The sequence below is a fragment of the Vicia villosa genome, unplaced genomic scaffold (genome assembly GCF_029867415.1).
Source record: "Vicia villosa cultivar HV-30 ecotype Madison, WI unplaced genomic scaffold, Vvil1.0 ctg.000305F_1_1, whole genome shotgun sequence".
NCBI lineage: Eukaryota > Viridiplantae > Streptophyta > Magnoliopsida > Fabales > Fabaceae > Vicia > Vicia villosa.
The window spans coordinates 767180-786220 of NW_026705133.1; the positions used below are offsets into that span (position 1 = coordinate 767180).

Consider the following 19041-nt stretch of genomic DNA (forward strand, 5'->3'; position numbering starts at 1 on the left):
AATGCTACGAAAACATGTTAAGCTTTAGTACTTTATGTATTTCGCAAAAACGTTTAAGTCTTTTAAAGATAATCCTCTTCGAATTAGCTCCAAGTCTAACCATCTTTTACTCCAACTCAAACCAACATTCTCGAAACATGGCCATCAGTAGCCATTTTTAATCTCAGAAATGGTCATCAGTAACCATCTTTCTTCGAATTGTAACTCTTCAAAGGATATTCTTTCTAAACGAAATCTTCAGCCAACAACATCCGAACTAAATGTGGTTTTTTGCAGTTTCGATTTAGTTTGACTCAATTTTACGGTTTTCTATTAAACCGATTTAGTTTTAAACACCCCTACTTTTTATATATATTGAGAATATCTTAAGTCATTAAGGTATTTTGTAATTTTATTATTATTATTATTATTATTATTATTATTATTATTATTATTATAATTAGCCATATAACCAATTTCTTAAGTGACTGACATATTTTAAAAACTGAAAAATAACCATTTTTAGTTTGTTATAAAATTAACGAAAATAACATAGAGATAAAGGAGAGAAAATGGTATTTTATTATCTTCTTCGAGGAGTTCTCTTTACATTGCAAAATGATCTTTATTTATAGGACATTAGGAAGGTGGAAAATCATAACCTTATATACCACTTAATAGGGAATATGAAGATAAAAAAGATAAGAATATATATGGACATCCACAATAATATTTATTCATAACACTCCCCCTTGGATGTCCATTGAGGATATGCCTCGTTAAAACCATTCTAGAGAAAACCCATCGGGAAAAATTCTAGTGAAGGAAAAAGAGTACAATATCCTTTGAATGTGAATTGTCTCGTTAAAACTCTTACCAGGAAAACCCAGTGGGACAAAACCATGGTGAAGGGAAAAAGAGTGCAAAACATATGTATTTTCCCCCCTCATGCATACATTTATATGTGAGACGGTATTCTTTGTAGTTGTTGCTTAAAATGTCTTTTTCGAAGTGACTTCATGCAGTGCTGATAATTATGCATGATTTTATGAAGTTGTTGTCATGATTTGTTTTATAGATCTCCGTGAAATGGATGTACCATCACATGTAAACAAATAACCTGTTTCTGATCTACCATTGTGAGGATCTGACAAGTAACCTGCATCTCTAAGATAGCGAAGTATATGTTTGACTATGTTTCAATGTCTTCATGTAGGTGAATAACTATATCTTTCTAATAGATTAACCGCAATGATATATCAAGACGTGTATAATTAGCAAGGTGCATTAGTGCTCCAATTGCCTGAGATATGGTACTTCAGGACCAAGCAATTTTTCATCCTTTTCTCGAGGCCTGAAAAGATCTTTCTCCACATCTAAGATCTAACAACCATATTGGATTAGGAAACATGTGACATTTGTCCATAGAAAAGCATTTCAATACTTTTCTATATAGCCTTCTTGATGTACAAATATTCCTTTGTCCAAATGTTCAATCTGCAAACCTAGACATATTTTGTCTTTTCTAGGTCCTTCTTCTCAAACTTTTATTTAAGCAATTTATAGATTTTGGAAGCTCTTCAAGAGTTCCAATAATATTTATGTCATCCACTGTATCCACATAGACAACTATTATTGCAAATCCTTTTCCACATCATTTTATGAAAATACAAGGACAAATTGAGTTATTTGTATATCCTTATTTTAGTAAATATTCAATGAGATGATTATACCACATGCGTCCATATTGTTTCAACCCATAGAAAAACTTGTTCAATTTGATGGAGTAGTTTTCTCGAGATCCAAAATCATGTGCCTCTGGTATATTGAACCGTTCATAAAGTTTCATGTAAATGTCACTATTAAGGAACTATATAAATAATATGTCATAACATTCATCATGTTAAAATTAAGCCCTTCATGTGCTACAAGGCTAATTAAATATCAAAAATCGATTGAATCCACTACAGGTGGATATGTTTTATCAAAATCAATTTTAGGTCTTTGTAAAAATCATTGAACAATAAATCAAGCTTTATACCATTCTTATTTTGTTTTTCCACAAAAACTCATTTACATCCAATTGGTTTCACACCTTGAGGTTTTCGGACTACAAGTCCAAAATTGAGCCACATATAAAGTGAGTTTAAATTTTCTTCAATTGAATATATTCATTTTGGCCAACTCTCACTTAGTCTACAATCTTTAATAGACTTTGACTCATGATCCTCATTATCATTGATCATTTTTAGTGCTATATTGTATACATGACATTGTTAATATTGACTTTATTTGGTTATCTCAATTTCGGTTCCATTTCATTTCATCCATGACATAAAATCTCTTTATTTCATATTTCAAGTACTTGATTTATTCTTCTGGAACTGAAAATTAAATTTGGTCAAAGTGCTCTTAGAATTTTCATATCCTTACTTTGGTCATTTTTAACTTTAGTTTCTTGTCTTGGTAGAGGACTTTTAACATCGGAACCGACTTTCCTACCATTCTTCATGCACGGTTTCAATTCATTTGCAATAATAGATTATTCAACAGGAGAATCCACTTCAATTGTAGTATTAGCAGCAATATTGGTTGTATATAATTTGCAAATGAATAATATTTCAAACTTCTGGTTCATATTGTGGTTTGTACGAGGATCAAAATATAAAATTGTTCATTGAGCTTCTTGTTCATGATTTCAGCTGCTTATCCCCTCCCCCTAATATTAAAAAAATTAATTTATTAAGTGATAATCAGCCTACTTGGTTGCAATCAAGTATTGTATTATTTGCTCAAATTATATCCTCAAAATTGGGATTCATATCAATTATATTTTTTCAATATTCTTTCATGATGCATCTTAATGTATTATATTGGGGTAATTGGAATATACACAGCACATCCAAATATTCACTTAGATGAGAAGTATTAGAATAAATTGTAAATTAAGGGAGGATTAAGATATAGTATCTTATTGGCTTGATGCGAATAAATATTTTAATGTACTTGATTGCATGTTTCCAAATCATAATTTAGAATTTATAATCTCATTAGTATCAATCATACAACTAACTTTAGACATCTAAAGAATGGATCTTCAAGTCCTTTTTTTTAATCATATGAACATATGCTACAAGATGTTCAATATCATTTTTTAATAATATATGTGATACTTATCAAGAAAGTTCTAGAAAGAAAAAAAATTCAGAAAATGAGATTGTTTTCTAAGAAAACAATTTCACAAACTTTTGGTTATGAGTAGACAATAAATATTTTGCATGATATTTTAGTCGATACAACAATTAATGTTATGAAAAACTCAATTTCTCTGATTTTTAATTTCTTTTAGAAACACACAAAAATTTACTGGATTGAAGAAACTTCAGGTTCTTCAATACTAATTATTCGCATCAAATTATATCAGAGATGACCCATCCGATTTTATCAACGACACATTTAAGTGTAATTTCTAAACTTTTGGTTTACAATTGCATGTTCTTCAATTGTACTAATATAAGTGTAGTACAAGCTCGAAGAAAAAGACGGTAGCTTTTCTATTACACATTTTCTGTCCAAATTCTGTTGTGTAGTAGAAAGATATTTGATACCTCCAATAAAATTCAAAACCAATATGATAGTATCTCATGATTAAACACTTTAATCATACACATGCATATGAATATATTATCGTATAATTATCAAACAATTATCCCTTATAAAATTAAACATATTTAGTCATACAAAATCATATCACTAAAATCATATCGCCTTATAATTAATTTGTTTTACTATCTTTCAGGAATGCCTGATAAGTTCTTCAGGGATTATATAAATAATTTGTCTGCTATCCTTCGTGATGCTTGATAAGTTCTTCAGGAACTATATAAATAATTTGTCTGCTATCCTTTAGGGATGCTTGATAAGTTCTTCAGGAACTATATAAATAATTTGTTATAAACAATAGTCTAAAAAAAATATAACCATCCTTCTGAGATGCATTAAAATTATTTGTGTCATTCTTCTGAAATGACAATCTTTTAATGAGCATATTACAAATTAAATTATAAATTTTTAGATCAAAACAAAAATTAAGATGAATTACATTGGTGATTTGAAGGTAAAATAATTTCTCTTAGCCATTGACATCTAAATCTTTAACTATGACAATTAGAGGAGCCAAAAATTTCATGTAATAACTATTAGAAGAAAAAGGATATCTAAATAACATAGGAGACGTGACATTTGAGATTTCACAATATAACACAAATTTCTTTGTGAAATCCTTCTGGAATACTCCACTATTATTGATCCAATCCATATAGAATTCGATAATATAGTTGATGCAATCATTTTTCAAATTTTTAACATAACAAATGCAATCCTCCTGGGATATGATATTAGTATAGATGCAATCCTTCTGGGATTAACTAATATCATGATGAAATTCTTCTAAAATTATAGATACAACATTTTAAGTGTGAGAAATCCTCCTTTTAAAACTTTAACTCTTCGAGAATTATATATCACAAATGATCTTCGTAGTGATAAAAAGAAACAATTATTTGCACAATCCTTCTAGGAAGCTTGGAAAAAAAACCCTTCAAAGTTATTTCACAAATATTCACATCGATTAAGAAAAATAATTCTTTAAGTAATCCTCTTGAGATATCTTAACATTAGTAATGTAATCCTTCTGGGATGCACGCTATTCATGCAATTCTCCAAGGATGCATGAAAATTACAATTGATATTTTCATAAAAATTGAACAATCATTCTATGAGCAATCCTCCAGGGATGCTTCAAGAACTCATCGATGATAGACAGCCTTAAAAATATAATTGTGTTAACTAAACAAAATTTCCATTAGAAATTTATACAAAAACATAATAGAATAGCACGCTAAAATTTAATCTATAAGATGAAGAAAAAAATATTAAAAACTTACTCGAAAGAGAAGAAACATGATTATGCAAATTGATCATAAAATCACTCACACGGTAGAGTTTCGTGCTGATAACATGTTATAAAATTAACGAAAACAACATAGAGATGAATGAGAGAAAGTGGTATTCTATTATCTTCTTCAAGGAGTTCTCTTTACATGCAAAGTGATCTTTATTTATAAGACACTAGAAAGGTGAAAAATTATAACCTTATATACCACTTAATAGAATATATAAAGATAAAAAAAATAAAAATATATATGGACATCCACAATAATATTTATTCATAACATAATTAGAATATATAATCAACTCATTTTTACTGAACATAGACTCAATTTAATTTTTTTAACTAAATTTATAAAGTCAATAAATTCAAAAAGTCAGTACATAAACGAAAAATGGGTCTAACACCACTATAATTTTGAATGATCATCACACATAAGGTCATAAGCTAATGGATGGTAACATATGAAAATAAAATTTAGCGTTGACATTTAAAAAAGAAAAAAAAAAAAAAAAGTTGGAAGAGCAAGCAAATGGAGAATAACTAACACACATTTAAGAGATTTCATATTGAAAATCGAATAAAAAAATCCAACATAAAAATATCGTGGTGACAGTTGAGATAGACTGCAATTATTATTTTATTAAAGAGCATTCATTAAACTTCTTCATCAAGACTTTATAAATATATGAAGACTTTTTCATAACTATAGAACCATCATAGTCTTAAAAAATCATAATTATCTTGAAACTAGACTTCCATAAACTAAACTAAACTAATACTATAATCTAATATATTAACTTAAAGGTGGACAAAAGAAAAGAAAAACTTATCATCTTTGACAAAGATCACGACTTATACAAGTGTATACAAAATGTATTAAAAGATATTACTAGTATTTTTCTAGATGACAGAAAATTATCTTTTGCAATTTGGATGCATTTCAAAGGGTCTTTTTCTCTTGATACTAGAAAACAAAGGCCTCACCATGAGAAAGTGCTCATTTTACTCATGGATGGATTATTATTAAATTTGGCGGTTTAGATGGCTGATTACTTAAATAATTATTAATTTTTTATTTAAAAATTTGTTGTAGACTCCATAATGTCTTCTCATTAAATTATTTCTTTTCTCTTTTTTCTTCTCTGTCTTTGTTCTCTCTCTAATTAAAAATTATTGATGAAATAGTTATTTTTGACCGTTAAGATATTTAGTTGTTGCACAGAGTTAAAGTACGTTCAAACAAGTTTGGATTCTAAGTTTGTGCATTTCTAAACGATTGGACATAATCTAATCGATTAGAAAAGTCAAAATTTCGCCCGACTATTTTGATGCCTTTCATTCATCTGATACAAGTTTCAGATGTTTTTTTTTTTAAATTTTTTTTGGTATATCATTTTGAAAATAGTTTTAGCATGTGTGTATTATAGCCTTGTGCTTATATGAAAAAACCCATTTGCCTTACATATGTTCACTCACTTATTAGATTAGGAAAATTCTCCTTTTCTACAAACCTTTGCCAGATATTTCTCTTTATGTTGACACTGCTTGAGATCACTTGATATGAGGCTTCAGATTATTCTCACTTTATTTATCCTCATTGGATAGTCAAGTTCATCAAACCATAATACTTAGGTTTGCATCTTTAATCGCTTAATCGTTCATACTTGACTTATCATAGTTGTCATCATCAAAAGTAGATGTTTTTGTTACCTGTAAAATAAGGTTCCACATATAACATATTGTATAAGCAGATCATTAGATCTTTGAAGTATTTATGCAACACAAGACCTGACATTTACCTTAGTGTTAAATTGGTGAGTATATTCATGGACAAACTAAGGCTATGTCATCTAGTTGAACAAAAAAGAGTCCTAAGATACATCAAAGGCACATCATATCATGGGGTGCTAATGCCTCATCAAACAACTAGAATTGGAGCAAGGATATATGGTTACTTTGACTCATATTAGAGTGGTGATCAAGATGACAAAAAAAGCTCAACTCACTACATGTTCATGCTTGGATCAACACCAGTTTCTTGGAGTTCAAAGAAGCAGGAGATTGTTGCTTTATCTTCATGTGAAGTTGAGTATGTTGTAACCTCTTATGCAACATGTCAAGCACTTTTGTCAGACATGTTGCTTGAAGAATTGAACATTGGTGACTATGGCAAAATCAAGTCGCTTGTAAATAGTCAATCATCCATAGATCTAGCAAATCATCCAATGAGTCATGGAAGAAATAAGCATATAAAAAGAAGGTATCACTTTCTTAAAGATCAAGTTAACAAAGCAAGGTTAATTATTGATCATTGCATGACAAAATTGCAATTAGCAAATATCTTGACAAAACCCCTCAAGCAAGTAAGGTTTGAAGGCTTAAAGAAGTTAATGGGAATGAGAAGCATTGCAAATTTGAATTAGGAAGGATATTGTGGTTAATTTAATTTTCCTTAAGAATATACTCGGGGGCATATCATATAACCAAGCGGGAATATCAGTTTTAGATAGACAGATTGTTTTCAGAATATGCCCGAGTGGGTATATCATATAACCTGGTGAGTGTATCAGACTATTTTTAGACAGTTTATTTTACATTTAATTTTGGTGACTAATGTATTTATAAATACCACCCTTCATTATAATTGATATATACTCAATAATCAATAATCTCTTTTCTCTCAATCACTCTCTAATTTTTTTCTCAATTTATCATAATTTATCAAGTAACTTGTGATACAAGTTCCCTAAAACGTGGGATATAAGATTGGATATGAGAAAAAGATAAACAAGAAAATAATAATATAATACTATTTATTTATTTTTTGATTAAAAAAATTTCAACCGATATCACTGACACATCACAGTCAATTTTCCACTTTCCCATGGTGGGTTAGGCTTTCCCGATTTTTTTAATAATTAAATTTTGCAACAAAAAAAAAAACTCCAATAACTAACATTTCATATTAATTTCCAAACTAACCATTTTCAAACAAAAAAAATTCGAAACAAAATGGCGGCGCCAATTTGTAGACACATGCACCAAATTTTACACTAAGGCAACATGGTACCTGACACATGCAATGTTGTAATGACAATCATGTTGGCACATGCTTTGTAAATTTAAGAGCATACGTTATCACCCCCGACTCACGCAAGTTATTTTTTGTATACATGTGTCAGAGGTGATGGCACATGCTCTTACATTTACAAACCATGCGTCAACATGATTACGTTACAACGCTATATGCATCAGAAGCCATGACTCTTTAGTGTAAAATTTGGTGGATGCGCCGACAGCATTGACACCTCTATTTTAGTTCAATTTTTTTTTAAAACATAGTTACTTTAGAAATTAATGTGAAATGTTGGCTACTGAAAATTCTTTTTTTGAAAAATTTGACAATTAAAAAAAAAAAACAGCTTTCCCACCCTAAAACTATGCAATTTGATGCATGATTTAATATATTTTTGTTTTTTCAAATTATTTTAACGAAGTAAAGTCAACTATTTTCCTCTATAATGTCAACTTAAACCTTGTATGAAGGATTTATTTTCCTCTATAATGTTAAAATCTTCCAATTTGAGAAATCAGGATTTTAAGTTCTCCAAATATTTTCTTTTCTTTATAATACTCTTAAAAAACATCAATCAAAATTCCTCTTTTCCCACACTTTTTTCTAAAAATGATATTTCTTCAAACAAGAAAATTTTTCTTCCTTCCCCACTCTCAATTCTAAATCCTTCTCTTCCTTCCTCTCCACACTTCCAAATAAATATACACATGAACAATTAGAAGGGATTTTATCTGGAAAATATTTACTGATTCGTGCAAATTATAAATCAATTAAAATGCAGCATTTCGTCTTTAAGATAAGGCAAGAGTAAAAGGCGGTACGGCGCGGTTCCATTCATCTATGCATGCTTAACAATACTGCAGAATACAAAGGAGTGTATGATGATGGTATACACATGAACATCAATGTAATCATGGCCTTGGCTCAAACCCCGTCTACGCCAAAATTCCAGTAAAATTACTGGAAATACATATACTGGTCTCTGCTAGTTGATAGTTGATATCTGGTTTAATAAACTAAAAAACTGCAAAAACAAGAATCACATAATGAGATTCGAGATATGGTTGGCTTGGTCGGGAAAGAGACCTTAGATCAGTCCCCTGTAACCAACTCCACCATCACAGAATATAGGAGCTTAGATACTACAACCTACTGCCACATCATGACAGTTATAAAAAGTTTTTCAGTTTTAGTTATGCAGTTGTTATCTTAAACTCCACGTTTTCATGCCTTGTAAGGCTTCCATCAAGTAATCTTCCTGGTGTCGACCATCAGTTTATAGAGAGCGAATCCACCTCGATGACAGCCAGGCATCCTAGAGGCCATATTTTCTAATTCAATCTGAAAAATACAAAATCAATGAGCAATGGTTTGTCCACAAAAAGTACATGGTTGGTTGTAAATATTGGCACTAAAATGATCACTTTGAAATTTGATCAACAAATGAACTAGTTTTTAAGCTTTGAAATAACAAGCATATAAGTCCAAACAGATCCTACCATGACCTAGAGAAAAAATAAACCATAGATTTACCATTGGGACAGTATAGAGCTGGGTTGATTCGTAGCCATCTAGTGCACTGGAGTAAAACTGCTGAACTTCCTTTGAGTCAAGATTGCATTTGATAAAGAAAAATGCAGCCGGTCTCACGTTCAAATCCCTGCGAGATATACCAATGAAAGCCGGGATGCTCTGCAGGACAAAATATGAAAAATAGATGCTCAGTCTTTGAACCCATTCAACTCCTAACTTAAAAACGAAATGAGAGAAGTGATTAACGGCGGAAACAAAAGACTTATCAGCAATCAATCCACTCAAGGAAAAGGTATACAGCAAAAATCAAAACATATAATCACCATGGCTACAGAGCAGACACTACTATGTGGCCTCTGAAATTCACTCGTTAATGGAAAAATCTTGTATATGATTATCGGCTTATCGCTAAGTTCTATTAAAGTACAAATGAAACTTACAAGGGATGAAGCTGGCACTCCAATTTCTTCAACTACTTCACGTACTATGCTGTCAAACATTTCCCGTGAAACATTAGGGTTGATCGACCCTGTTAACTCCTTCACATATTGATGGGACGTTATACCAATTTCTTGAGGCTGTGAATCATATGAAAAAATAATTCAATGTATAGCCATGCCTACGCAGGAATATTAGGTCTGAAATACATATACACAGAATAAATATGTCACTGACCCAAAAAACAAATCAAAGACTGATTTCAGAACCAAATGTCCATTTCATTATGAATAATTCAACAACTGCAAGAAAAGGATTTGGAACATTCATTGCACTATCGAATACCTCAGGGTGGCCTCCAGGGAAAACGAAATATCCAGGAAATTCACCAACATTATTACTTCGCTGTAATACAAGTATTTTATTGTCAATTGTCTCCACCACGGCACCGTTTCCTAATGGACTGGAGGTATGCTGACAAAGAACGAAATCATCTGAAAAAACATAAAGATAAAGCCAAAAGATTAAGATCGATAAATTAATATAATAAGGTGAAGAAGATTGAACCCACTTAGAATTGTGGATGGGCCTAATTCAATCTTATAAAACCGACTAATAAGGTGAAGAAGATTGAACCCATTTATAAACATACGTTCATGTCATTTATTGTCCGATATGTGACTTTTAACAATATGATATCTTAATGAACACAACACTACATACTCATGCAGCAACGAATATGTAACAACTTCTTTCTTGTTCCATTGTTTAGTGAATCTATGTACTTACATGACAATTAAGGTGGAAAAAAATGTAACAACTTTCCATCCTTTTTCACTTTTCTTCCAACCTTCTGATGACCAAATGAAAAATCAAATTACAACAAGACACAAAGATGATAGGTAGAACCCAAACAGTTGCCACCTTAGATGAATATTGTAGTTTCTACAACAATCAAATATGCGTGGAAGCCATATGAATTTGGATCAAGATGAAAAACGGGGAGGTTACATAGATTATGAATTTGGATCAAGATGAAAAACGGGGAGGTTACATAGATGATATTTGGTTATCTCAGTAATGGCTATCGATTTGGACAGCCTTACAGTTATAAGATGCTAAAGTTGTCTGACACTACAATCACCAATCAATATCCAGTTGGCTAATGATTTCAAGATCCAGCAGTACCTCCTCTACTTTAGGGGCAGAGAGAAGGGAGAGAGATACTGTACTATTGCTTCTAGATTTTCATCAAATCAACCCCCAGCCGCTTGTTCCTTTCATGATAATTTACTATTGGAAATCATATACATCTCCAGTTTAGAAGTAAGTTGCCACACTACCCTAAGCTCAGGTGCTAACAGCATGAGTTCACAGAGTAACCACAACAGTAACGCTTGAGTTAAAAAGGGAGCAAAGATTCTATGTTTTACCTTCAGATGAAACAAGAAACTTTTCCCACAACGGACTTAAATTTGTCCCCACAAAAGTCCTGGAGCATTTTTAACCAATAATTATTAATTAAAAAATTGAGCCAATGTAGAACAGATAAGCAAAAATACAAGGCAAAAAATAGTAATGAAATTAAACTATTACTTCAAGACAGCGTACAAAAGATCTTCTGCTGGTTTCAAGCAAACACTAGAGATAACAAAATGTTTCCAACAAACTTATCACTTCAGTTCTTATTATTCTATCATTATCAACAATGAACACGCATTAGAACTCACGAACACAAACCTTGAAATAGAAATAGATTGAGATTGCGAAAGCATCCACACAAACATTAAGACTATGGTAAGTGTATCATTCAAGATTCAAGAATCATTGTAATCCTATCATATCAATATCACTAACCATGATAAATAAAAATGAAACAACTCCAAGATGAGCACTGAGAAGCAACCTATAATCCGTCAAACCTAGATGAAGGCATACATGTGGCTCATTCTCAGATTCACCTCCAGTGTGCAAAACATGCCCTCCATACTGTGATATTTTCAACAAAACAGATACACACACTATTAGTCAGAGCATCAAACTCAAATCTTACTAAAATAAATCATCCCTTATCCACCGAACCACGGAAACTCGAAATACGACAATGACACTTGTGAGCATTATTTTTTTTAGAGTTGTCGGTACTACATATCTTATACATTTAAAGATAATTGCAGGTAAGAAAATCTCATACTCTGAATTTATTTCCATTGAAGAGAGATTTGTTCTGTAGACTCCTCTGCTCCCAAATCTGCGCAACAAAAATAAACAGAAAGTAATCACTAATACAAGTAATTAAGGAATGTAGAAATGGATCACAGTGTGAAAGAAATATGATGAACCTCGGAGATGGAGTTTTCCAAGGTTAGGTCAGAGTGAGGGATTCGATCGTAGGCGTCACCGAATTCAACAGAGACCTTCAAAAGTGAGTGATGAATTTAGTAGATTATTACGGAAAAGCGAGTGTTAAGAAGTTGGAAGATGAGGGAACCTGTGATGGAGAGAGACCAGAAGGGAATGACGCAAGAAGCTTGAAGGAGGAAGGTTCTGTGTTAGTTGAATTACTAGATTTCTTCTCCTTCTCCATGGCTACGTCGATGAGAGAGTTTGATGCTTCTTTATTTGAATCTTCAAAGTTCAAGCAAAGAAGAAAGCTATTGGGCTCGTTGAAAGCCATGGGCTCTCGTTTAAGAACTTATTAGAGAATTTCTTTATGAACTTCCCACCTTTTTGGACACCCGCGGCGAAAATAGCAAAATGTCCCTATATTTTAGAAATACATCTCCGAAATTACTTTTTTTGAAAAAAAATTGATTTCGAAAGTACACTAGAACACCAAAAAAAAATAGTTGTTTTCGGAAATCCATTTCCGAAATTATTATTTTTTTGGAGAGGGAGGTGTGTTCCAAGATGCATATCCGAAATATTTTAATTTATGATCTTGAAATGTTTCGGATATGCATATCAAAAAATTCAATAATTATTAAAATATTAAAATCAAGGTGAACCAATACAATTAATAGTATAATTAATTTTATTAATTAAAAAAGTATTAAATATATATCATTATAATCAAGATATAATAATAATATTAGCCTAATAAATATTTAAATTAACACTTTATTTATTATTATTATTTTTATGAAACATAAAAAATCATTTGAAAAACTAATGTAATTCAAAACTTATATTAAAATAAGAATAAAGTAGTAAATAATTTTATTCTTACTTGATCTCTTTTATTTTAAATTTTTGTTGAACAATTATTAATATATTTATTTTTTATATAATTATAATTATATTATATTATTTATAATTTTAGTAATTATTAATATGAAATTTATCAAAAAACATTAAATTTTTATGAGTTTTTTTTTAATTTATAATTGAAATTAAAAAAGAAATATCAACCATATAATTATCATTATTACTATTCATAACTTATAAATTATATCAATTTTATGATATCTGAATTAATCAATATCTTAAATTTTTTCTTTTTTTGGGATTTTGCTTACTTCGGATATACATATCCGAAAAAACCTCTGACCATTTTTTGAGGGTTTTTTTTGGATATGCATATACGAATTAATCAAAATTTCAATTTTTTTGTGTTTTCGGAGATGCATCTCCGAATTATCCAAAATCCTAATTTTTTCAGAGACGCATTTCCAAAGGATATTTTCGGGTTTCCAGCAGGGGTTTTCACCGCAGGGGGTCCGTAAAGAAATTCTCACTTATTAAGCTCCTTGAAAGTTATAGGCTTTCGATTGGGAAAATTTAAGAATTTCTTATCCCACTTCTTGAGGTTCTTTGGCGTTTTCAAAAATATCCATTGTTTTGTAGATGTATCTCTGTACACATTTTTTTACTTTATGTTGATTTGTTCCGTAGATGCACCTACGAAAGTTTTCCTGTCATGTATCTACGAAAATATTTGATGTTAAAATCGCGTCAAATTATTCTTCTCCCTCATTCACAAAACTTTTCATTTTCACAAAACTCTCTCAAACTCTTTCAACCTCAAAAAATCTTCCTTCCACCAAAGTTGTTATTTTTCTCACGAGTTCAACAGAGAATATCAACATCAACAATCAACACACTCCAACTTGTTTGAAGTTTGATTTAATCGGTAAATTTTCGAGTAAGTTTCGAGTATTTTCCATAATAGAGTTAGAATACACTTTTAGGTTAAGAAATAATTAGATAGTGTAAAAACATAGTTTAGAAACAATGTAGGTATTGTTTGTTGTGTAAAATGGACGATCAAGGGCTCAAAATTTGGATTTGCAAGGTATTAAACAATATAGACGCCATTGTTGTGTTTTGGAAGTTGTAGAACGTTTCGTAGGTGCATCTACGAAACAATTAAACATTAGGGTAGTTCTGTAGATGCAGCTCCGAAACAAACCCAGTTGTTATAAACGCTTGGTGCTTTCGTAGCTGTATCTACGGGAGCTTTCCACATTTGCATCTACAAAGTTAAATTTTTTTTTTTTTTTTGCATTTTGTTTTATAACTTAATTGTATCTAATTCGTATTTATTTGTCATGCCTTGCAAACATTATGGATGATGAGATAGACTGACTGATACATGGGAGGGTTGCCCTGCATGCCTCCATGCGACATTCACGGAGCCAGATAGTTCCAGAGGTAGTTGACACCTCTGTTCCAGCAGATACCTTGGTTGAGGTCACGTCGCAAACTACTTTGCATCTCAGTGCGCACACGCCTTCCACTTCTTCTTCTTCATCCAGGAGGCGTCAGGATGATGGCAAGGGTGCATCCTCGTCCCCCTCCTCCCGCAGACATCGTCGGAATGTTTTTGTGCCACATCCAACTGAGTCCGCTTTTCCTGTGCCACCTCCAGCCGATGTTAGTTCTCCTGTGCCACTGTGAAGTCAAGACTCTCCATCCAATGTGTTTTGATGAAGACAAAGTACAAATAAAATGATCATGTCAAAAAGTATGGAAAAAGCTTCAAGTATATTTTATCAATTCAAGTATTCAAGACTCATCATGTGGAAGCTAGCAACATATTATTCAAGACTTTGGTTTCAAGCTTTTTGCATCTCAAGAAGGTATAATGATAATATTTATTTTTACTAAAGTTTTAGATTCTCAAGTATTCAAATCAATCATTGCATAAACTATCCATGAACTTGGCAAGTGTTTTCAAGTCTTATTTATCAATTCTTACACTGGGTAAATCGATTTCCTTAAGCATGAAATCGATTTACCACTAAACCAAAACTTTTCTAGAAGCAAAAAATCTCATTTTCAACTAGGTAAATCGATTTACCCACTAAGGAAATCGATTTCCTACTGTTTGTTTTTGAATATTTATGATCATTACAGCATGAAATCGATTTCATTCTAAGGGAAATTGATTTCCCTCTGAAAGTTTTTGAAAAATCAGTATGTTCTCAAACACCTCTTCATGTACCTTCTCATGAAATCAAATCATTTCAACTTGAAAATTGTTCATGATATTTTGTGATATATTTACAATGTTGCATAGAGCAGCCCAAAGTGATCATTGTTCTACAAACTTACATACTAAAAAATCTTGTTGTATTCATATCTTATTTTCCAGGGTTAGTGGAATTAAGATTACTTGGTTTTGTATTCCTTAATGTCCAGGATTGTTGGAAGCAAGAGGTTGAAAGTGAGAGGATTGTCTCATTTCAACTTGGTTGATCTAAGAGAATTGTTCTTGGTGGTGTTGTTGTTAAAAGATTGTAGGATTAGTCTTGGGTTTAGGCTTGTACAAATATCTAACAAAAGTGAAATCTCTTTCGTGTTGAAAGAGGACTGGAGTACTCTCGAATTGTGAAGGGAACCAGGATACATCGCTGTGTTTTTTACTTTTCCGCATTTATCGATTTCATCACAAATCATAAACCAAAAAAGAAAGAAACACATTTATAAACTCTTGCACCAAACTAGAAAAATAAGAACAGGTATTCTAAAACCGGATAAATTTTCAAAATCCTAATTCAACCCCCTCTTAGGCGCACTCTTGAACTTACAATCACCTCTTGATGGTTTTGACCCACTACATGAGGATGGTGATGTGCTTGAGAATTACCCAAGGGGTCCCTCCGATTTGTCCCTGTTGACAGGGTACGCTGATCATACCGCCAGACATGTATGGGATGGAGAGGTAACATTGCTTAGAGTCACTATTTTTTTGTCCTCATTGTAAATTTATTATTTCTGTAAATTGTTTGTTATTAACAATGTTTTCATTAGAAATTTTTAGGATAGGGCAACCCAAAAGTTCTATAACCACGAGCGGAAGATATCATCTCTAGAGCAGCCTGAGGAGCCGTGGTGCCAGGATGTCCTCACAATATTTGGTCTGAAGGACCTATGTCAGATTGGGTACACCACTATCCACAATGGAATGCTCATGGAATTAGCAAAGAGATAACACCCAGAGACGCCCTCCTTCCATCTACCTCATGGTGATATTACTATTACCTTAGACGATGTCTCATCTTATTGCATATACCTATCAGGGTTGCCCTCCTCTGTCACGGTAAGATGACGAAGGAGGAAGCGAGAGAGCTTTAGATTGAGGAGCTCGGGGCTGATCCACTCGATGCGCTAGATAAGGTGAATAACACTCGCGACGCGCACGTGTGGTTTTCTTTCTTGATGCACAGATAAGATGAGGAGGTAGTTGCGACACGACAGGCTGTTAGTGACCTAGTTGAGGTGGAGGTCACAGACAACGTGTGCTTAGGTGCTACTTCCTATTTTTGATCGACACTCAGCTGTTTGTGGACACGAGCTCCACGTATATGAATTTCGCTTGCTTGAGGTACTTTTTGGATCCCGCACGGATCCATGAGTAAAATTGGGAGCAGCAACGCTGGCGCACAACTATTTAAGACTGGGAGATGGATGCCTATGGAAGACCAGGACCGTCACAGGAAGTTGTTCACTACTAGTGGTAACAATCTTATATCCTTATTTTTTTCCATAACTTTTCATTCTATATTCCTGAAAACTGGTAACCGGTTCCCATCCATTAAAATGCAATTTTCATGGAACAGAACACCCGGGAACCCGGTTCCTCCAAACTGGGAACCGGTTCCCACTATTGCAGAACCCCAAAAACCCAAATTTCTTGTTGCTACGAGCCCCCTCTCCTTAAACCCTCAAAACCCCATTTCTCAAACATGAAAACCTCATTTTAAGTCACAATTTCTCTAGTCTAACATTGGTATCAAATAGATATTCAAATACACATATCATTTACATCAATTGCACAACCAATCATCCATCAATTTCAACATTCATCATTCATAACATCCAAAAACACATAATAATTCAATTTCTTCACACATTCATGGATTTACAATTATGAAATCTAACCTCAACCATACCCATCATCATGTCAATCCTTAGAGATTAAGAACCCCACCCTTACCTTAGCAATTTCTTCAAAAGCTTCTTCTTCTCCAATGGAGTTCTCCCCTTTTGCCCTAGCTTCCTCTCCTCTTCCATTCTCCTCTTCTTTCACAATTTCTCTTCTAATTTTTCTGATAACACTAACTCTCTATTTCCCTTATTTTGATATAACTAACTCCTTAATATGCTAATGGGCTTAAATTAACACCTCCCAATTGCTACTACTATTAACTCTAACTTTAGGCCCAATACTAATAACTTCATTATATTATATCAAATAAATCACAAACACAACATAATATTAATTAAATAGTCACATAACATAAACGAATATTATTTCCGATAATATTACCCAACTACAATCGATCCATAACTTAGGTAATGCCAACTCACGATTTGTATTTCTCTGACTAATTCGACTAATTAATTCGACCACAAACTTAACTGCTCCAATCAACATATTGATCCAATTACTCCTTTAGAATAATATCGATAAATCCCGACTTCGACTAATTCCAACGAATAGATCCTTGATTAATTTAATTAAATAATTAATTAAATTCGGGGCGTTACACCCACTTTTACTACCACCAACCACTTAATAAGCTCATATAGAATAATCTAATAATTATATTAATATTATTACCAATATTAATCAACTAATCAACCAACATCAACATTAGTAACTTATATCCACATATTCCAACATTTCACAACTTTGTCAATTAATCTTAAATAATTTAATTAAATAATTAATTAAATTATCGGGGTGTTACATGTTGTACTCTTCATTATCATAACAAAAACATCCTTAAACCCTTCCAAAAATTTCCTACATTTGTATTAAAGACTTTCACCTGTAAACACAATTTTTTTGTATTTTGACATCAAAGGTGCAAAATTGACTGAATTTACCAGTAATGTACATGTCTATAATTATTAATCATTTGGATGATGTGGTTTTTTTATCTAGAACATGAACACATAGTTCAGAAATTGAAATCAAGATTCTTGAAGGATTGGTCAATAAATTAAAATTCTGATTTGTTGAATGCTGATTGAAATTCTCTTATTTTTTATTGATTTGTAATTATGGTGCACTCTAATGATGTGATCAAAGCTAATGTGTCCAGGGATAATGATCCATAATTACCCCAACAAAGTGTTGTCCACATTGATGTTGGAAAAGAATTACCAATAAACATGAGTTTACTTTACGTGAACGTATGCCTCAATGGGCCCGCATAGATGTTGTTAAATCAGGACATGACATTGTTATCGGGAGGTTGGATTCTGGTTATGATAGAAGACATGCAATTTTTATAATGAGATGCGAAAGAAGTGGCAAGTATAAAGAAGTGGCAATTATAAAGAACTTATCTGGAAGTTGAAATGCGATGACACCGAAATAAGGAAATGTGAATGTATTTTTTAGTTGCGATAACACATGGATATTTAGTGTAATTTATGGTATACATAATCTTGATTTGAGTCATAACTTATTAGGTCATCCAATTGTATCTCGTCTGAATTCTGAAGAGAAGAAACTTGTTTCTGACATGACATTGAACATGGTTCAATTAAAAAAACATACTCACAACTTTGAAAAGGAAAAGACCTGGAAATGTTTTAAATATTA

The 19041-nt window shown here is 32.0% G+C and overlaps 1 protein-coding gene across 1 annotated transcript; it reads right to left on the reverse strand.

Annotated features, from left to right (window-relative positions):
* Positions 1 to 8481: 8481 nt before the first annotated feature.
* On the reverse strand, positions 8482 to 12628 carry LOC131626543 (nudix hydrolase 9-like). The gene is made up of 9 exons (XM_058897365.1): positions 12472 to 12628; positions 12323 to 12397; positions 12175 to 12231; positions 11887 to 11969; positions 11414 to 11472; positions 10326 to 10474; positions 9983 to 10120; positions 9543 to 9701; positions 8482 to 9350 (listed from the first exon to the last, which is right to left on the reverse strand). Exons 1-9 carry the CDS (start codon positions 12565 to 12567, stop codon positions 9255 to 9257), a joined length of 912 nt encoding a protein of 303 aa, XP_058753348.1. The 5' UTR covers positions 12568 to 12628; the 3' UTR covers positions 8482 to 9254.
* Positions 12629 to 19041: the final 6413 nt, after the last annotated feature.